The 22,317-nt window shown below is 35.6% G+C and overlaps 2 protein-coding genes and 1 long non-coding RNA gene across 3 annotated transcripts in view; 1 reads left to right on the forward strand and 2 right to left on the reverse strand.

Annotated features, from left to right (window-relative positions):
- The first annotated feature begins 642 nt into the window (after window positions 1-642).
- On the forward strand, window positions 643-19,390 carry LOC130244882 (epithelial cell-transforming sequence 2 oncogene-like). Its single transcript, XM_056477450.1, is given in 20 exon segments — window positions 643-875; window positions 2,904-3,016; window positions 3,121-3,283; window positions 5,670-5,922; window positions 6,027-6,139; window positions 7,699-7,808; window positions 7,907-7,991; window positions 8,079-8,247; window positions 9,467-9,595; window positions 9,892-9,984; window positions 12,563-12,739; window positions 12,834-12,937; window positions 13,004-13,135; window positions 13,215-13,640; window positions 15,698-15,771; window positions 15,857-16,013; window positions 17,290-17,355; window positions 17,537-17,625; window positions 18,275-18,447; window positions 19,180-19,390. Coding segments are annotated over 20 exon segments (2,943 nt in total). The 5' UTR covers window positions 643-689; the 3' UTR covers window positions 19,311-19,390.
- Window positions 2,514-8,396, reverse strand: LOC130244883 (uncharacterized). Its single transcript, XR_008839265.1, has 5 exons — window positions 7,905-8,396; window positions 6,005-6,147; window positions 5,640-5,823; window positions 3,088-3,271; window positions 2,514-2,945 (listed from the first exon to the last, which is right to left on the reverse strand). It is a non-coding gene; the product is annotated as an uncharacterized LOC130244883 (long non-coding RNA).
- A 1,173-nt stretch (window positions 19,391-20,563) lies between the features above and the next one.
- zgc:162964 (uncharacterized protein LOC560569 homolog) overlaps window positions 20,564-22,317 on the reverse strand; it is a 12,436-nt gene continuing 10,682 nt past the window's right edge. Inside the window, exons 7-8 of the mRNA XM_056477536.1 lie at window positions 21,918-22,190; window positions 20,564-21,833 (exon numbers count right to left, since the gene is read on the reverse strand). Coding sequence (XP_056333511.1) covers window positions 21,619-21,833; window positions 21,918-22,190 — 488 coding nt within the window. The 3' untranslated portion in view covers window positions 20,564-21,618. The remainder of the gene's footprint in view (window positions 21,834-21,917; window positions 22,191-22,317) is intronic.

Raw genomic sequence — 22,317 nt, forward strand, 5'->3', positions numbered from 1 at the left:
ATTTTAGTGACACATGTACACAAAAAAAGTACATTTGTTGTTATCCATGGATTTTCAGTTGCCAAAATATAATTCAAGTGAATTTTAATATGGGTGGCTTTTGGTTTTTTACATCTTTTTTTCACAAGAGAAAGATGACTTCACTTACATCAGATTGTATGTTTTTTGCACAGCTGAATGTTGGACTCATGACAAATAATTGTTAGCATTGGCCAAAACTGATTAGCTGACAGCCAACATAGGGTTCCACTTGGCCTTTAAACTTTTTTCGATGAGTTATTTTCACTATTTATGATGGCATAGCAGTCAAAGTAGGACAAATGAGCTCATGTATGGGACAAATTCTGGACCTTTGTCTGTGAGGGGTGGGTCTTCAGAACCTCCCCTGGCTACGGGCCTGAGCTAAAAGATACACGATTGGTGTAAAGGAATTTGCAGAGCTTCATTTGTTATTTGGTCTCCTGGGAAACGAGGTCGTAAGGAGGCGCTGTGTTTCCTGGAAGTTTCCTCAATGATTGTTTAGAACTAACCGATAACAAGCTGAAATAATTTCGCATGATTTATATCCATTAACAGTTATATGGAGCGCATTGTTAAATGAATGAAATAGGCTAGATTTTACCTACCTAATAATTTATTTACACCAGGACGGTGGTTATTTGGACTTGGTTTAGCTTCTTATTGTTGGAATGACGTCTGTGGAATTCAGAACCCATTTTAAGTCGAAAAACCGCGGGAATGCAGATGTGAATTATCAATGGCAGATGAATGGAAGTGGTAACAGACAGTCGCTGACGGACTGGTCACGCTCTGACGGCGCAGAAACCAGATTCAGTGCATGGACGCCTGTGACTAATAAAGCATGTAATCAACAGGTTAGAAGTATATGCTTCTTTTATTCTAACTTTATGCTATTTTACAATATATTTGTAATTTATATGCATTTTTTAAAATTCTAGTATTTCTTTAATTAAAGGGATAGTTCACAAAAAATTGCGTCATGATTTACTCAAGTGGTGTTCAAACTCGGTCCTGAAGAGCCGTGTCCTGCATAGTGAAATTTCAACTTCCTTCAACACAAGCTGGCTGGAAGGTTCTACTAAACTTAAAGTAAGCTTAGCTGGTTCAGGTGTGCCTAATTGGGGTTGGAAAATTAACTTTGCAGGACACCGGCCTTCCAGGACCAGGTTAAGAAACCCCTGCTTGACTTGTTCTAAACTTCGTTTCTATGTGAAGATATTTTAAACAAAACTGGAAACCTGTAACCACTGACTTCCATAGTATTTGTTTTTCCTGTATGGTCAGTGGTTTCCTAGTATGGATTTCCTCCTTAGTCAATGGTAACAAGTGGTGTAAAGCATTCATTCATTTTTTTTCGACTTAGTCCCTTTTTTAATCTGTGGTCACCACAGCGGAATGAACCACCAACTTATCCATCATATTTACATATTTATGCAGCGGATGCCATTCCAGCTGCAACCCATCTCTGGGAAACATGCATACACACTCATTCATACTCATGCACTACGGACAATTTAGCCTACCCAATTCACCTGAACCGCATACCTTTGGACTGTGGGGGAAACCACGCGAACGCAGGGAGAACATGCAAACTCCACACAGAAACGCCAACTGGCCCAGCCGAAGCTCAAACCAGCGACCTTCTTGCTGTGAGGCAACAGCACTACCTACTGTGCCACTGCGTCGCCACTGGTGTAAAGCAATAAATTACAAATACTTAAATTACTGTATTTGAGTACAATGCACATAGAAGTTAAATCACATCATACAGAATCAAAAGTGTCCAAGAACATGTCCAAAATCTTTACCTGCAATGATCGAGATACTGCATGCCATTTATGAGATGAAGGTTGTTTACTGTAATGATGACTGAAATTGGTAAATACTCGAACACTAAATGCACAACAGAATGTTACGTTTTCAAACACATGCAAACATTGCAACTTATAAGCATTTCACAGCGTAATACTCATAACTCACTACTCTTGAGGACTTTGAAACGGGCTCCTTTTTACTCACATTTTGAGTCATATTTACAGCTGATACTTTTACTTCCACTATATTTTTGGGCAAGTAATGGTACTTTTACTTGAGTATTTTTCAGTAATCTTTCCACCACTAATGGTTAGAATCTTTCAGCTTCAAAATATCATTGTGTACAACAGAATAAAGCAAATTATAAAGTTTAATATTTAAGTGCAATTTTTATTTTTGAGTGAACTATCCCTTTAAGTTTTTGAAATTAAGTTAACTTTGTTTCCACAAATAAAAAAAATGTACTACATACTGTTATTAATAAGTGAGCATCACTGCAATAAAGCAGAGCATTCTAATATGATTTCTGATGGATTAAGTGACACTGAAGACTGGGGTACCGATGTTCAGAATTAAAGGGATAGTTCACTCAAAACAGAAAATTCTCTCATTAACTTTTTTTCAGTTGAACACAAAAGACAATATTTTGATGAAAGCTGGAAACCTGTAACCTTAGACTTCTATAGTAGGCTATTTGTTTTTCCTACAATGGTTACAAGTTTGGGTACAAGCAAATGGTTAGCGTCAATGGTTACAGGTTTTCAGCTTTTATCAAAATATTGTTTGTGTGTGTGTGTGTGTGTGTGTGTGTGTGTGTGTGTGTGTGTGTGTGTGTGTGTGTGTGTGTGTGTGTGTGTGTGTGTGATCAACAGAAGAAATGTTTGAGTAAATTGTCATTTTTGGGTGAACTATCCCTTTTATCCTTGTATCACCTTCACAGGAATAAAATGACAGGCTAAAGAATATTTTGACAAATAAACCTATAACACACTTTTTTCTATGCTTAATACATTATTCATTAATTTAATGATGGGATAACATTAAAGCTAGCTTCGATACATTTGTAGCTTTTTCAGGAAAGAACCACTCTCGTCCTCCATTGGTTTGACCTGTGGACAGACAGACAAAGGAAAGAGTTTATTTGCCAACTGCTGACAAGATGCTCCAAAGCGCAGCTCAAGTAAAATCACAGTGCATAGAATCTGATTTTACACAATTCACACATATGAATCACACGTTCTCAGATAAAACCTTTGTCAATGCAGAGGATTCGATGCTTTTTAGGTTCACCAATGATTGTCTGGTACAATCAGTTCCCATCAGTCGGATGGACTTCACTGCTGTGCTGCCTCGACTTCTGTCCCTCTACATCATGTCTTTCCTCAGTCCTCGAGACATCTGCGCTGCGGCACAGGTCTGTTGGCACTGGAAGTTTCTGGCAGAGCAGGTAAGAACTGAATAAATCAGGAATGAAGGTGACCTCAGTACAAAAATGATGGTATCACATTGCTTCTTGCAACAGATTTTCAATACCTTTTAACATACTGTAAGATTTGATCAAGGGATTTTTACCAGATGTTGTATTTTACATAGAGGACAGACTATTTGCTGAAGACCCCACTCAGTGTTTGTTCTGCTAATTCCTCTTACTATAAAACATTTTAATGGACTGTCCTGCTTTTAATGACTGCAGAACGTTTTTTTATGAGGTAAACTCACATAAAGAGTTATTTTGCAAAGTTTTATCATACAAACTTTTCGAAATTTTCATCATATATTAACGTTATAATTATTTAATGTTTATTTGTTTGTGTTTTTCAATGTATTTTTGATATATCACTTCTGAAAATGAATTTGTCAATACATTTTTTCTTTGTTGCTGACATGGCATTAAATAAATATTTATGATATGCTTCTTGCGGCAGTTAAAATGTGTAAAATTCTTGTCCTAAAGTAAACGGCAATGTTTTATTACATTGGTTCATGCATGTATACTATATTTATGCATTTCAGAAATATAATAGCAGATGTTAATGCTTTATTGCATATAAAAATAACCCAGCATCAACACTAAACATACCTGAAGCCTAACATAGAATAAAAGAAGAAAAAAAGCTTGCAATTAAAATGCATTTGCTGAAGCAACTATAACAATGTCCTTGTTTTCACTCTTTCGTTGAATCACGTTTTGATAATCAAAACAAATTGCTTTACCAGGTGCAGTGGGGTACTAGGTGAGGCACAGAGCAAGTTTACTACATTGATACTAAGTTTCCTTTCCACTGCACACAAGATTCGGATACGATTGTCGGAATACACCCCCTTATGACAGTCGCACAGAAATTTCAGTTAGGTCATGCAACATGGGAGAGAAGCTGATTCTCGCTGTGTCCAAAATGAAAGAGTGCAAAAAATAGAGCCTTTATTCGGTAATACTAGAAACACATAGACTGCTAAACATTAAGCAGGGAGACAACTTACAATTTTTTTTATTAATCATTAATGAATAGAAATGTTTTTTTAATATAAACTTTTTTTCTGATTCAAAAAACAGTATTGCTCATCTTGTGCACACGGATCTGCTTGGACAACACTGGAATACACATCTGGTCAACCGGTCGCATACGGTCTAGTCGTTGGAGTTTAAATATTTTAACGAATCCGCAGCTTAAATTGGATCTGAATTTTCCGCATATGGAGATGATCAGAACTCCACACAGCTTCTGAACTATTCTCCATTGGAAATTAATGACTTCTTGTCTGTCGCTTGTGGTGTGCAGTGGAAAGGCGTCTTTACAAATCCAAAACATTTTGATGCCCCCTAGTGGCTGAGTGCAGTATCTGATATAAACTATGCTCTCTTCATATGAATAAACTGGATCCGAGTCAAAAAAAATAAAATAAAGAATATGAATAACCTTTTTTTTCTAAAATGGTTTCTATAATTTTTGACAGTTTTGATTGAGGCAGGACTTTAATACTACCGCTCCAGCTCATAACCTACAAATTGCAGAATGATGCAACATAACAGCAACTAGTTCTAGGACCATTTTGACTATATATATGGCAGTAGATATGTGTTATGTAAATGTTAAAATATGTTACTTTACAAATACCACACTGTGGTACAAATGGTCCCAGCAGTGTTGTGCAAGGAACACTGCCTTTGGTGTTCAGTTGGCAGCAGTGAATTGTAAGTTTTGAACGATACATTGGTAAAGGCACACCTTTCTAATCAGCACGGATAGCAACAATTGTATCACATTTTATTATATCTCTCTTTACTGGAACATTGTTACCAAAAATGTTTTAAAGGGGTCATGAACTACCTCAGTTTTTTTTGTTTTGTACTGTTTTCTGAGGTCCACTTATAATGTTATCAAGAGTTTTTACTTTAAAAAAAACCCATAGAAATTTTGAGGTTTTCGACCCCTCATCAGAATGCTTTGTTTGAAAGTGCAGGGGCAATTGAAAATTTTGCGTATTTAATTTTAACTGGGCTAAATGTGCACTGAAGTAGGTGTCAACCATCTGTCGAGGCAGAGCTTATCCACTTTATTACATCATAGAGTAGAACAGTACAGAACCTGTTGTTTCAGCCTTCAAGATAAGCTGATTTTAGAGGAACTGCAATGTTTTGAGTTCTAAAATGTACAGTGTTTATTTACAGAGCTGTGACTTCTTTTGTGGCAAAAGATCGAGGGAATTTTGATATCTTATTGACCCCTTTAAACCTGGGTACATTTCCAAACGACTGCCAGAAATGTCAAAGTCAACAGTCAATTTTCTGTATATTCACTTACTTTACTAGTGCAATCTCTTTGTGATTGTAGGACTGTCTTTGGTCTCCAAAGTGTATCCGTCTTGGGTGGTTTCTTCCCTACAGCCCATCAGATTATGAGTATGGTGCGTGGAAAAGACATTATGTAGCCTGTGCTGCCAGTTTGGATATCTTGACTCCACGGGAAGCTGCCGATGTCTATGGTACTTTAAATGAGAGTTTGACAGCACCAGAAGAGCAAGAGGATAGATGGAGAGAGCTCAAGATAAGACAAACCATCAGGGAAAACTTAGCAGAGCATAAAAGTGAGTGCCAGAGTGAGATTTCATTATCTGACTGAGGTTTATGTGTTTTAATTATGATGAATTTTGAAGTTTAGGTTCTCACATTCTGATTTTTTTCCCCACAGAGGCAGCTTTGAAGACTAGGAGGGCATGGCTGAACACCAGTAAATTGGGCACATCATTTACGGGAACCGTTCATAAGCCACTGAGTCTTACTACTGCTCTTGTTCATCTTGGGGTGAGACACTGTCAAAACAAACATTCAGAACATAAGCTTTAATTAAAATAATGAAACAGAAGTTGCAATAGTATTGTCTTTACTTTTGTCATGTACAGTTGAAGTCAAAATTATTAGCCCTCCTATGATTTTGTTTTTCAAACATTTCCCAAATCATCTTTAACAGAGCAAACAATCTTTCATAATTCAATTCACCTTTATTTGTATAGCGCTTTTACAATGTAGATTGTGTCAAAGCAGCTTCACATAGAAGATCATAGTAAATTGAAACAGTGTCAGTTCAGTTTTCAGAGTTTAAGTTCAGTTTAGCTGAGTTCAGTGTGGTTTAATAATCACAACTGAGAGTCCAAACACCGAAGAGCAAATCCATCGATGCGCAGCTCTACAGATCCCGAAGCATGCAAGCCAGTGGCGACAGCGGCGAGGGAAAAACTTCACCAATTGATGAAAGTGAAGAATTAAAAAACCTCGAGAGAAACCAGGCTCAGTTGCATATTATTTCACTTTCATAATATTTCCTATTAGATTTTTTCCTCTGGAGAAAGTCCTATTTATTTTATTTTGGCTAGAATGAAAGCAGTATTAAATTTTTCTTTTTAAAAACATTTTAAGGTCATCTACAGAACAAACCACTGTTATACAATGACTTGCCTAATAACCGTAACTTGCCTAATTAACCTACTTACGTCTTTAAATCGCACTTTAAGCTAAATACTGTATCTTGAAAAATATCTAGTAAAAATGTATGTACTGTCATTGTTCTGCCCTCTCTTCGGTGTTTCTCTTCCCAAAGTTAGACAGACAGATAAATTCTTTCCAACACGTGAGATTGTGGAAGAATGCTGCTTTATTCCATGCCACATTGAGTATGTTAAGTGAAACTATGAAAAATATGTACAAACAATAAGCTATAGTTATCTATGTACACAACATTAATATCTGAGATAAAATATAAATACAAACAGATAATAAACTTACAGACAATGCTTTTACAGATGATCACAGGATAAGTAAGTGTTTTCTTGTAAGTTGTTCTTTTTAAATGAGGCAATTAAGTGATTATAACTGTCAGAAAGTTTTTTATGGCAACAATTTAAAAGAAGCTAAATGAATAGGCATGAACTTATGGTTTCTAAATATTAATATTTAGTCGATGATCCAGTGCAGTCACCCTGGCAAAGATAAAAGAAAACAATTATTAGAAATTCATTATTAAAACTATTATAAGATGTTCTGGAAAAAATATATTGAAAAATCTTAAATAAAATGTAAAAAAAAAACTATTATAAGAAATGTTTTGAAGATTTTTTGTTACTGAAATTAAAGGAAAAAATATACAGGGGGCTAATAATTCTGACTAATAATGTCTTTTTGAACAAGAAATAATATATGACTGACTTGATTTTGTTCCTCAAGATTTGATTGGGTTGTTGTTTGAATAATCAGATTAATTTAAGTGCTTAGTGTTACAGAAACCCATAAACTCGACTAAAGTCTGATCACATGTCTCAGAATTACAGTTACACATTTGGTAAACCCTTTTTATCTTTTAAACACAGGAAAAGTGTCGTTTGGAAAATTCACTCTCCAGTGTGGAAATAAGGAAACCACGGCTTGATTTGACTACGAACAGTACTCTCAATAGCACAAGTTTATTGAAAACCACAAGGTCACTAATGAATCTCATTGTAAATGTATAATATTCATATGAAATATTAGCTTCATCTAGAAACAATAAATCTGAAGACGCATGCTGTTTCCTTACAGTTCACTGTTCAGCAGACCAGTCATGTCCTCCCACTGTCCTCTTCCTCACTTTCTACTTGTGTCATCCAAAGTCCCTGGATATGAAGTAAGACTGTTGTACACAACATTCAGTTGCTTCACTTCTTGAATGACAGTCAGTTGTTTATGAACTGAGGAATCTTCTTTCTTCTAGCTGCTTCTGGCTGCTGTGCAAGTGTCTGTGTTGGTTTTGCCATATGACTCACAAGGCATGACCTTGGAGGTCTTGTTTTCTCTGGCAGAAAGAGTGATCCAAGGCAGGATGCTGCTAAGCGTTGGTATTCTTGTGCCAGGAAGCACAGATGACATAATGCTTACAGATGGTAATACTTTCAGATTAATGCAACATTTTATTTTATTAACTGACTATATATGACTGATGAGAATAGATTTATTTAATCACATAAAAGATAGAGTGCTGTCAAATTACTGACAAATATTTTTCAATTGCTAAAATGACATAAGTAGCTGTTAATGTTTATTAAGTTATCATAACACAACAATTCATTCATTTTCCTTCGGAAAACCTATACCTATACCGATTGTGTTTGGACTGTGGGAAAAACCAGAGCACCCGGAGGAAACCCACACAAACAGCATGCAAACTCCACACAGAAATGCCAACTGACCCAGCTGGGACTCGAACCAGCGACCTTCTTGCTGTGAGGCAACAGTGCTAACCACTGAGCCATCGTGTCATCCCTAACACAACAATTACTCATCTAAATTATCTACAAGTGTATAGGCCTAAATGAGCAAAATCATAGTAACAGCCATGTGATATATAGAGGATAGTGCTATCGAAATTAAAGCCCAACAGGCTTATCAACTTGTCAACCATCACATGGCTACTAAAACTAGACAATTAGACACAAAACATTGATCTGAGCTGTATACTAGCTCTGTAATTAAAAGTAAAGCTTGCAGAAAGAAAAATGGCTTGATCTTAGTTATTTTTATCCAGCCGCATAATGGGACCACAGTCAAGAGAACAGCAGGCTTAATTACAATGTAAGTTATGAAACTTTGCCTTCAGTGAAATATGTTAATAATCAAAAACAAAGAGTAGATTATTGAGAATAAAACCATCACTATATTTAAATATAAAACAAATGATCTCTCATGATTAACCACTATAGAGACATGCATTAAAGCAGCGGTATCCAGAAGAACTGTCTATGGGAACTGAACTCAGTGGAATACATTAGAAGTCATCAAAATCATCATTACAAATAGGAGTTGTCTTCATAAATAAACTGCATATTTAAAGTCTAAACTGTTCCAATTTTGCCTAATAATTTTACTATATAAAGTCAAATCGAAATTGTTTGACTGTATATTTAGTTAGAGTATACAGGGCAAGCATAGGGAAGTGATGAAGTGATACTGGAAGTCTGGAAAGACCTCCCAGGAAACCCGTTTGAATGATTATTTAAGTTTATTAAGATTATATAAGATATTTAAAACTGAAAGTGATCATGGTTTGTTTGCAGGTTTCGCACATGTGATTAGTGAATGAAACTCACTGTCATTTCTCTACAGAATTGAGCATTACTGAGAAGACAGTTCTGAAGCCGTGTGTTAGGGAATTCTGGGAGAAGCTGTGTGGTTGGGTTGTTCCTGCTTCAGAAGGAGGGAGTCTGAACATCTTTGCTCCTCTGGCAGCTTCTGGTAAAGCTTGTTTGTTTTATCCCAGAACAGTTGATTACATTAGATGTAGCGTTTATATTCAATATGTTTATTCAGAAGTTGTTGTGTACACTTAAAAAAAGATTTATGCAAAATCGTTGCAAACAATTTTTATGGGTTGAATGTAAACAAACTAATTACATTTAGTAAAATTCAACTTAATTTGTTTGTTTAAATTCAGCCCAAATAAATTGTTTACAACCGATTAACGTAAAAAAAAAAGTAAATACAAGGACTCATCTTTGAATATTTTTTTTTTCAGTGTATTGATTGTTCAGTTGCAGGGATGGGTCTGCTGAGGAAGTTGTCTACTCTGACTGGTCTGAATGTCAAAGCTCCCACAGGGATCTGTACAGGCTCCTACAATCACAGTGAGTTTCACAATGCCTTGAAAGAAGGTTAAAGGGATAGTTCACCCAAAAATGATATTAACATTTTCATCATTTACTCAGCCTCAAGTGGTTTCAAATGTGTTTGAGATTTTCTGTTAAACTCAAAATATTTTTTAGGAATGCTTGGAAGCTGTAGTAATTGCCTTCCATAGTATAGTTTTATATCAGTGGCTAATTTTTTCCAACAATCTTTAAAACATCTTCCTCTGTGTTCCACAGAAAAAAGATACTTAAAAAGGTTAGAACCACTTGAGGTTAAGTCAATTTTTTTCAATTTTTATTTTTTGTCAATAAAATTAAGTATAATAATAAAAAAATCTATAAAGATTATAGGATCAACAAATTTTTTAGCCACAGAAAAATAACAGGGCGGTTCATTCCACTGGGGCGACCCCAGATTAATAAGGGGACTAAGCCAAAAAGAAAACGAATGAATAAAAAATAACAGGAATAAGTGTAATTTTAAAATTTTCTTGTAAGATAAATAGGGCTGAAGATATGAGTCAAAAAAGGCAATGTTGTGCCACACTGCCCAGTGTCCAGCTGTAGTCACTGTGGTGTGAAGTACGAAGTGAAGTTTAGTTATAAATGAATTTCGAGAGGATCACGTGCTTATGATTGCTAGCGGCTGGATCCGCATTATCCAATTCTCAGTGCACCAATCAGATAACTCCTAAGCTACTACAAATACCCTGGGTTACGTACCACCGCTATCTTCGTTTTAAAGAATCCCCCCATCCACCCCTACTCCTCCTTCTTCCTAGATGGGTGACACGGTGGCCCAGTGCTTGGCACTGTTGCCTCACAGCAAGAATGTCTCTGGTTCTAGGCTTTACCAAACCAGCAGACATTTCTGTGCGGAGTTTGCATTTTCTCCCCGTGCTCACGTGGTTTTCCCCCGGGTTCCCCGGTTTCCTCCCACCGTCCAAAAAACATGCAACATAAGTTAATTGACTAATCCAAACCGGCACTATAGACATGCTCCTAGTAAATGATTATCTCTCAAGAGAAATCACTGGCTGTTCATTGGTTATTACAGCGGGGGAGTTCTCGAGATCTACCTGAGCTCAAACTCCCCTCTCGCCTTGCAATGGGAGGGAGCCCCGGGCTCGAGGATCTTATGAGCTCAGGGCTCTCTCCCGGGACAGCATGCCAAACAAGCTTATAATTAATCATCAGCTAAGTGTGAACTCTTGAATGCCCAATATCGATTTAGCATCGATATCACACAGTGCGAGTCAGCAATAATCACATCACAGGATCTGCAATGTAGTCAGGATTATAGTTGACCAGACATTACAGTTAACAACATAGTTATTTCATATTTTGACCTTAATGTAAAAGTTTATCGGCATGTGTTTTAAGAACTGACTGTAAGAATTTGAAGCAAATGAGATGAAGCATTAAATGAAATGTTTGTAGATTAAATATTTACTCAATTAATATGTTACAGTGTTATTATAATACAGTAATTATTTAATTTCTGCTTCTGAATACTGTTTGACTTGCCAGAAAATCATAAACCATTGTTTTTTTTTTAACTTTGCTTGTCATTTCTAAATGATATTTTATTCAGGTTTGCTGCCCTGCAAAATCCACTCACTCAGTCTAAATTATGAATTCTTTACAAGCTATTCTTTACAAGTCATCTGCTGAAATTGCATTTATATCGCAATATACATTGCAGTGTATGAAAATATTGCATTGTCAGTTTTTTCCAATATCGTGCAGCTCAAGTGTGAGGTAGCTTTCACACCAGACACAGAAATTGCTGCGCTATGAAACCCATTTATTTCAATGGCTTGTGTTGCTGCACCGACTAAAGCACAAGCAAATCACATAGCACAATATTCAAATATGTAAATATTCCGCTCACGTACACACACTTATCTATGCATGAATAGCACATGCTCATCGGAAAAGCAAAGGCTGCTCAAATAACTGCCCTACAGGACATTTCATTTCTATGTAGTTCTTAGTTCCTGTTGCTTGCAACAGAGCTCTACGCTAATAAAATGACGCCTCTGGTCTTGTTCATTATTAACAAAAATGTACTTTAAATATAGTTATTTCTTAAAATTTATATAATTTAATTTATTGAGTCAAATTTAAATAGTCTTACAAAAATTATTTACAAATGTATACAATAATAATTATTACAAAGCGCTTATACATTTTGGCTAAAGTGCATTTTGCTAAAGAGCATACAGAATTTTTGTTTTTGGTGTGGGTCTAGAAATTTCATATTGATACATCCCGAATAAAGATTTTTTTAAACATCTTTATATGAAAAAAATAATATAAGCCCATGCAACACAACCATAATGATAATGCATAGGAACAATATTGTTGCAATCCTTTTTAAAACATTGACAGCCAATCAGAATCCATTATTTCTTTGAAAATCTCAGACGATAATAATAATAATCTGTATTTTTATTATTGTTTAAACCTTTTGTTTGTTATTCGTCATGTAATTTATTTTGAAATTTTCATTTTATTATGAGAAGCACACATTCAATTAAGCGTCATCAATATGTTCTGCTATTTCTGCTAGTTGTCAGTGAGTGGTGTGGGTCAGGTGAGTTTCCTCCACTGCTGTATCTGCATGAGCCTGTGCTCCTGAGCTGGTGCAGACAGGCTGAATGGATAGAGGAAGCCTGTAAAGGCCTGCGGAAACAGCTGGAACCACAGCTGCACTTTATGTGTCAAGAGATCAGAGGCCGCATCCTGGGCAAGTCAGACTCTATAACACACTCTTATATACCTTACGTTTACCTCCTTTGTTTGTATTCATACAATTGTCCTGGTTTGTGTGGCCTTTACAGGTCAGTTCCTCTGGGATTACATAAAGATGCCTGTCATTTTCTTTAAATCAGAGGTCATGCAGTGTTTGGTTCATGGACTCGTGGCGCTGATGAATGAGGCTCCGGTAAGTACATTCTAGGGCTTATACTGCATTAAACTGAATCATATTAACCCATCGTGTTCCCTATAGGATGATCCAATAGACTTCTTAGGACACTTTCTGCTTAAGTCATCAGACAACAGCAATGGCTTAAAGAACATGGACCCACTGTTTCTAACAGACAATACCTCCTTTAACAGCCCCAATCCAGAATATCCAAAGGTTATTTATTTCTTATAGTTCTGTTTTAGATTAATTCACCAAATGTGTTCAGTGCCTAAAATGTGTGCTTTTTAAGTAGGTTTTGTTAAGTGACGCAGATAGACGAAGTGCTGTGTTCAGAGAGCTTCTGAATAGTGAGAGAACATATGTAAGGCAACTTCAAGCAGTGGCCACAGTGTATTACAGTCCTCTCAGAGCAGCGCTGGACTCCAACAGAGCCATCATCAGCTCAGTCAACCTCATTACACTCTTCTGCCCTCTGCTGGACATTTTGGAGACTAACAAGTACAACATTTACCATTTTCAGTTTCTCCTTTTTATTACATTATGACATTTATTACATCATTGGTCTTGCAGTGCTTTTCTGAAGGAGCTGGCTGAGAGATGGCAGGAGTGGAGCCCACTGCAGTGTGTTGGGGATGTTTGGGTCAAGTTTTGCACCAGGTTACGGGTCTACACTAACTTTTTCAACAACTACCCCACTATTCTTAAAACTATAGATAAGGTATGTTAATTTACCTAGTAGGATAACTTCTATCTTTTTAGATGGATAGCTTCTAAGTAGACCTTAGTTAGTCTAAGTTGAGTTTCCTTGGCTGTGTTTTGGATCATGTCTTGCTGAAATGTCCACCATTCTTCATCATCCTGGTTATGCAGATGTTGGACTGACGCAGCTAATATTAAATTACACTGACGAAGGGCAGAGGGTTACTGAAGAACTACTGAGAGATTTCAGCTGCTGTCTAGGCTTTCACTGCATTCTACACCTTCCTTTCCCTCATGTGTTCAATACTTTTTCCCTGCGTCATTTCGTTTTCAGAGATCGTTTTTTGTTGAATTAATTCTGGAATAATCAATAATTTTGAACTTAAATTAAAATGCAGTTTTGAACAGCAGTAAAGCAGTTTATTTGAAAACAATTATGTTGGCCAGATTAGAATCAGAAGGCATGAGCAATGATCAGAAGCATGCAAAGATAAAGGTAAAAAAATATCTGCAAACCCTGTCAGTAAATCTTAATTTTAGGTTTTAACTCCAAAATCGAAACGGTTTTCAACATAGATAATAATTAGAAATGTTATTTGCAGTGGTGTAAAGTAACTAATTACAAATACTCAAATTACTGTGAATAGTTTTTGTTAGAAATTGTATTTTACTAAGTAGTTTTAAAAATGTGTACTTTTACCTTCCCTTGAGTACATTTACTCTACTTTCCTTCAACCTGCAGTCACTACTTGATTTTTTTTCTTGTCTATGGGAATCGAAAAAAATCAGTCCTGTGATTCCTGTCCAGTCGAATCGCACATAGAAGGTAAATCACATCATAATGAACTACCTCAAGACATGGGCGATTTATAATTGCAGCAAACTGTTAGGAAGCATTAAAAGTGTCCAAGAAGATGTCCAAAATCTTTACATGCATTGACCCAGAGACTGTTTAGATGCATGTCACTGATGAGAAGATGATGGATGTTTACTGTATGATGACCGAAATGGCCTTAAACACCCAGCAGGCGCAAGACATCAACACGATGCCAGATTGACGTTGTACTCCAATGTTACATTTTGTTTGGAAATAAAAATCGGGTTGACATCAGAACTTAACGTCAGGTCGATGTTAATGTCTAACGTCCAACTTAAAATCAATCAAATATCAACATCTAAGGATGTTACGGCTTGACGTTGTGTGGATGTTACCACTGTGACATCTATCAGATGTTGGGTTTTGGTTGCCATATCTGATGAATAACTGTCAGTATTTGACATCAATATGATGTTGGCTCGATGTTGGATTTTGGTCACTTTCTAACAACCTAAAATCAACCAAATATCAACATCATTTGACATTGTTATTGGAAATCAAAATAACATTGTCCTCAGACGCTGGCTAGACATTCAATTTTGGTCACCTGACATCACAACCTAAATCTAACTAATATTAATGTCTTACGATGTTGTGTGTCTGCTGGGCCATAACTAAATACAGAATGTTACATTTACACACATCCACAAATTACATGTAAATGCATCAGCTTTTTACAGTGTAATACTCACTACTCTTGAGTACTTTTGAAAGGTCTACTTTCACTTGTGTTTTGAGTAATATTTACAACAGATACTTCTACTCTACTTGCACTACATTTTTAGGCAAGTAATGGTACTTTATCTTAAGTATGAGTTTACAGTACTCTTTCCACCACGCGTTACTTGAGCAGTAAATCTTCATCTTAGAATGACCTCTGAAGGATTATGCGACACTGAAGATATAATGAAGTTATAATATTTTGAGAATAAAGTCAAAATATTACAAGAATAAAGCCAACATTTTTAACAATAAAGTAAAAATGACAAAAATAAAATCAAAATATTGTGAGAATACAGTGAAAATTACAGTAGTTTTGAGAAAAAAAAACTCAGCAGTATAGAATTTTACTTTCATATTTTATCTTTAAGCTTTCATTTGAGAACAATCATAGAATTGGGAGAAACAGTTAAATGGAAATGGAGGATTTGGTTAAATTACAATCTGACTCATAATATTCTATATTCAATGTTTTGTAGTGCCGTGAGATGCTTCCTGTATTCCGCAACTTTCTGAAGAGACACGACCGAACCATTGCTACTAGAATGCTGAGGTACAGTAAAAGCTTCAGCTCGGGAAGTCTTCTTACAAATAAAGTTTTACAAGAGTGATAAGCAACCTTCCGATTCTCCATTCAGTCTCCAGGAGTTGCTTCTCACACCATCCGCACGGGTGGAGGAGTATGTGACTTTACTCCAGGCATTAACACTACACACACCACTTGAACACTCAGACTACACACAGGTCACATCCGCCCTCGACACACTGATGACCTACAGAGACTTCATTCATAAGGTGCGTTGAAAACAAGCATTATTTGTAACTGTATTTTTAAGTCTAATGTAACCAAGATAGCCAAAATACACTTTTATGTTTTACATTTGTTGCACTACATGCAGCTCATTCAGGCAGTTTTTTTAAATGCTGAAATGACACTTTATTAGGTACACCTTACTAGTACCGGTTCGGACCCCCTTTTGCCTTCAGAACTGCCTAAATCCTTCGTGGCATAATTTCAACAAGGTACTGGAAATGTTCCTCAGAGATTTTGGCCCATTTAGACATGATAGCATCACGCAGTAGCTGCAGATTTGTTGGCTGCACAACCATGATGCGAATCTGCCTTTCAACCACATCCCAAAGATGCTTCAAAGGATTGAGATCTGATAACTGAGGAGGCTATTTGAGTACAGTGAACTTATTGTCATGTTCAAGAAACCAGTCTAAGATGATTCACGCTTTATGACATGAAACGTTATCCTGCTGAAAGTAGCCATCAGAAGATGGTACACTGGTCATGAAGGGATGGACACAGTCAGCAACAACAATCAGGTAGGCTGTGGCGTTGACACGATGCTCATTTGGTACTAATGGGCCCAAAGTCTGCCAAGAAAAAAATCCTCCACACCATTACACCACCACCACCAGCCTGAACCATTGATACAAAGCATGATGGATCCACGCTTTCATGTTGATGCCAAATTCTGATCCTTCCATCTGAATGTTGCAGCAGAAATCGAGACTCATCAGACCAGCCAACGTTTTTCCTATCCTCTATTGTCCAATTTTGGTGAGCCTGTATGAATTGTAGCCTCAGTTTCCTGTTCTTAGCTGACAGGAGTGGAACCCGGTGTGGTATACTGCTGCTGTAGCCCATCCGTCTCAAGGTTGGACGAGTTGTGCTTTCAGAGATGCTTTTCTGCATACCTCGGTTGTAACAAGTGATTTTTTTTTTTTGAGTTACTGTTGCCTTTCTGTCAGCTCGAACCAGTCTGGCCGTTCTCCTCTGATTTCTGGCATCAACGAGGCATTTGCATTCACAGAACTGCCGCTCACTGGATATTTTCTGCCAAGTGATTGGCAGCTTAGAAATTTGCATTAATGAGCAGTAGGTGTACCTAATAAAGTGGCCAGTGAGCGTACGTTATATAGAATGACAAAAAAATGTAAACTAATTCAAAATGATGATGAACTTACTAAATTCAATTGATGACATTTTTAAGAGTTTAGCTTGTATGAACATTTGTGTGTTCACATCAACTCACAAAAGCGCTTTGTTTATCTCTCCCAGCTGAAAAAGAGTCTGGATCGAGACTTAAGAATGGTGGAGGTACAGAACACAATTCAGAGCTGCCCGGTAAGCTGCACAGTCATCACACAGTCAATTACTGGCAGAGATCAAGTTCTCTCAGGCCTTTAAAGGTCACAAGATGTGATCTGTACTCAAAACAACAGAGTACACGAGACGGACAGCAATACTCATTTGCAGTTGGTTTGCAAAATGAAATGTTAAAACACCTTTTTTATATTTGATGTAGAATTTGCTGGAGGGGAGCAGATACTTGATCAGCACTCAGGATGTGGCATTACTGAACTGCCTTAATGGAGACATTGCTGCCTCTCTCAGGTACAGCCACTGACCTGAGATCAAATGACAGAGAAACAAGAGTCGCTCTGTCTACACTTGAGGCCACCTTTTCTGCTTACTACTCAATATGTCTAAATCTATAGTGGTAATTAAGTTTAGAGAACAGTTTATTAATACTTAATTTTAAAAAAGAAATCATATAATCTTCATTGTTTAACTATCACATTGTTCTCATTAGCTTGTCCTGTTGTTTATCTGTTGTGTCATAGACGATATATATGCACACACAAATTGTTTGGTACTCTTCCAATGAACCAAGGAAACCCACAGTGATCACTGAAATAACCTGAAGCTCAAACAAGTAACGATTAATCAAATGACTAAAAATAAACCGATTAAAATCAGATATTGCTTTCGAATAGTAGTTCAACAGAAGCATTAATAAAGGCACACTAATAAAACTGGCCTACATTAAATCGAACAGTACCAACATGTTTTGTCCACGTCTGAATATATACTTTGCTTCAGAATATGTGCAACTCATGAATCAAAAATTGCCCTTTTACACCTGTTGGAGTAACTTCACATAGGACTAGCAGTGACCTCCATAGTCAGAAAATTGAAGGTTATTTTCTAGGCTAGCAACGCTTCTGACTTGGGATATATTTTCTTCCTATTTTTCCCCCAGGATGTATGAGCATGTGAGTGACGTGGGATTGTTTCTGTTCAACGATGCTCTAGTGCTCACCGAGAGGAGTGTTTCAAGCATGCCATTTTGTGTGGCAGTGAACACAACTCACACCTTTCTGGCATCTGTGGCTCTACATTGCCTAAATCTCACAGAAATCACAGATACAAAGTGTAGGTATTATATAAATACACCAAATAAAGCATCTGAACAATGCCTTCACGTTTGATGAGATCAGCATATGTGGAATAAAAAAAAATAAATGCAGTTGAATTATTAGAAAATAAAAAATTTTGCAAATACAGTTGAAGTCAGAATTATTAGCCCCCCTTTTATTTTATTTTTTAATATTTCCCAATTGATGTTTAACAGAGCAAGAATTTTTTTTCACAGTAGGTCTGATAATATTTTTTCTTCTGGAGAAAGTCTTATTTGTTTTATTTCGGCTAGAATAAAAGCAGATTTTCATTTTTTTAAAAACCATTTTAAGGTAAAAATTATTAACCCCTTTAAGCTATATATTTTTTTCGATAGTCTACAGATCAAACCATCATAAAATAACTTGCCTAATTACCCTGACCAGCCTAGTTAACCTAATTAACCTAGTTATGCTTTTAAATGTCCCTTTAAGCAGTATAGAAGTGTCTTGAAAAATTTCTAGTCAAATATTATGTACTGTCATCATGACAAAGATAAAATAAATCAGTTATTAGAAATGAGTTAATAAAAAACTATTATGTTTAGAAATGTGTTGAAAAAAATTCTCTGTTAAACAGAAATTGGGGAAAAAAAATAAACAGGGAAGCTAATAATTCAGGGAGGCTAATAATTCTGACTTCAACTGTATATCTAAATGATAAATTTACATATTACACACTTGTAATCTCTCCTTTTAATCTTTTCAGATGTTCAAAATGCGTTTCAGCTGGAGAGCCCGAAGCGTCGGTGGATCTGTGCTACTGATAGAGAAGAGGAAAAGATCAGGCTGCTGTCTGCTTTACGCAGTGCTATAAATGCTGCTATAACACGTAACTAGTGCTAGGCGGTTTCAGATCACAATAGATGTTGTCTTATATCATGATAATAATATTTATTATTATATAGTTCCATTTCTGTAAGTTCAATTATTAAATAGTTTATGTATATTGACTACATGTAAAGGACTATTTATTTTTTACATTTTAAAATATATACTCCGAAATCTACTCAAAATATATACTCATTCATATGTGATTATATTTCTCACTTTATTTAGAACTTTAGGGCAAATTTTTGAATAAAAATGTAGTTTTTTTATTAAAATATAAAACAACAAATATTGTTACTTTCAAGATTGCGATTTTCTTTCAATTCTGCAATTCTTTCAAACATCTGCTACGTCTTTCTATATCCCCGTAATGCTGTGTAAAATTGCGCTCATATAAATTATGAAAAAGTATTACCATAAACTAATCAATAGAGCATAATATGAAACAACAGACTATTTATTTTGTATACAGGTATATGATATATATATATGATATATATATATATAATATGGTATATATATATATATATATATATATATATATATATATATATATATATATATAATATTCGTTCCCACGAAAGAGTCAGTACAACTTATTCAAGACCAATATCATTAAGCCATATCATTATCAAAAATATAATGGATTTAAAAACATGTACAAGGCTAAAATAAACGCTTGGTGTAGTAAAAGGTTCAGATGGCAACTTATTGTTATATAGTACGTATTATTATTATTATTATTATTATTATTATTATATAATAAGCAAATATTATATCAATGCAAATCAGTCATTTATTTTAATAATGTAGGTCACAAAAAAACTCAAAAAGACTTGACAAAGCTTTATAGTTTAAAGCTAATTTATATATCAATATGTTAATTTAAAGCCATTGATAACATTAATTGACAATTCAAATCAGAAAGTTTATATGTTGTGAAACAAATTACCCTGATCTTAACCAGTTTATATTTTTTGGAGATTTATCAACCTGAAACTTACCCCAAGTTTGTTAAACTAGTTTTGTGGAACAGGCCTCGGGTCACCCTATACTATCATTATATTTACAAACAGTTTTTCATGTTAATTAAACGATTATGTGTGTTTATGACACTGATAAAGTATCAAATCTTTTTTTTGATAAATATCTTTGATTCTTTATACATTTATATTGCTTAATCCTGAATAACACTTGACAATAAAACATGCTAATTTTCTTCAGATGATTTTAGATACTCATACGTTACTGGCACACATATGTAAGGTATAAAAGTATTTATTTAATATAAAATACAATGTTATTACACATTGTAAAAGTTGAGATTGCATTGCAGGTCCTCCCACAGGACTAACCCCCAGCACTTGCAGATACCAACAGATTTTATTCTATTTTCATAAAAATATTAGGACAATTTAAAAAGACAAAATCCCTCACCATGTTGCATGGTTAAATCTAGCTGAACATTAGCTGCCACTTACATTTCTCAGCGAATTAAATGATTAAAAAAACAATCTTAACCGTTAGTCCAGTAGAGTCGCTCTTCATCTGCAAACAATAATAAGTCTCAATTATTGTAGTGTGCAAAATTGTGGCATCTGCATAGTTTCACATATGCTTTAGTATCTGCAGGATACACTTCTGCTTAATAAAGTATATATATATATAGTATATTAACATGAACCCTTACTAGAAAGTCAAACAGTGGATCAAGTTTGGACATTTGGTAGTCTAGTAGTTCTAGTTCCAGTAGCACTAACTCTTGATTTGCTTTTATGCACATGAATATGCAAAAATATAAATGAGTTTTCAAAAAGTTAATAACATCCTTTACCTCCAGTTTCAATTAACATGTAAACGGAAAGTAATTATGCTTATAATAAGATTAAACCTCAATATAAAAAGGAAAGCATCAACATCTTCATCCTTTCAACCACACAGCAATACCAAAGATAATCCTGTTAATAGTAAAATATCTCCTGCTCGGCATCCACAAACGCTTTCAAAACGTTAAAGTGCTTGAATTAATCACATTCATTTAAATAGAATTAGTATAAACCCTTCCTTCGTTGATTCATTCATAATAAACATACAGTATAAGGTACTGGAGAAAATAAACCATCGTCTTGCACTTTTACTAAAGTACAGGAATTTGAAGATCTTAAAACCCAAGCAGGAATCCTTTTTCTTTAAGACATGTAAGAACACAATGCAAATACCTTTGCATATAACAAAAGCAACATATTCTGACAGCTTGAGTGTAGTGTGTTAAATCAAAACTCATGAGCAGTGTATGAGGCACATGATCAGCTGATGTTTATCTGGTGTAATAAACTCTATAATACACAACCTTTGGTCTCCAGAGGGAGTAGGAATTGTCAAATTTGAGAAGATGAACTCCTTCACCGGGATACTGATGACTGCCTGCGTAAACTTCCTCATGGCTGTCCCGACGAGAAACTGGAACCACTTCATTTACCAGAGGAATTCTGCCTTGTTCGGTTGTTTTCTCTCCTTCGGCTTGTGCTGTGCCTTACATTAGGACACAATGGACATTAATAATTCATATTTTACTCAGTATATGTTTCTGTTTGTCAAAAAAATCCATTGCCTTACCTTCTTTGGTTTCAGTTATAGTTTCTCCTCCATTATTGCTGCTTGTTGGTGCGGTCAAGTCCTTCCACTCGAAGTGCAGCCCAAAACCGATATCATAGTGATCGGTGGCAAATTCCCAAAACAGGTATGAGCCGTCAGGATGTGTGGGAACTCGGATGGTCAGCACTTCCCCTCGGCCCACTGTGATGACAGAGTCCTCATCATGCAGAACCTTTTCCTTAAACTCCTTTATTTGAGGCCGAGTCCACATTGAAGGAGCTACGATAGGTACTACTGCATTCAAGAAAAAAGAAAAGAAAAGAATGAGTAATGAGATACTTTGTGTTTAAATAAGCTTTCAGTAGTGGTACTAAACAAATCCATAAGCAACTTCTTGATAATATCATTATTTTAGCAGTGT

This window comes from Danio aesculapii, chromosome 17 (assembly GCF_903798145.1).
Source record: "Danio aesculapii chromosome 17, fDanAes4.1, whole genome shotgun sequence".
In the NCBI taxonomy this organism is placed as follows: Eukaryota; Metazoa; Chordata; class Actinopteri; order Cypriniformes; family Danionidae; genus Danio; species Danio aesculapii.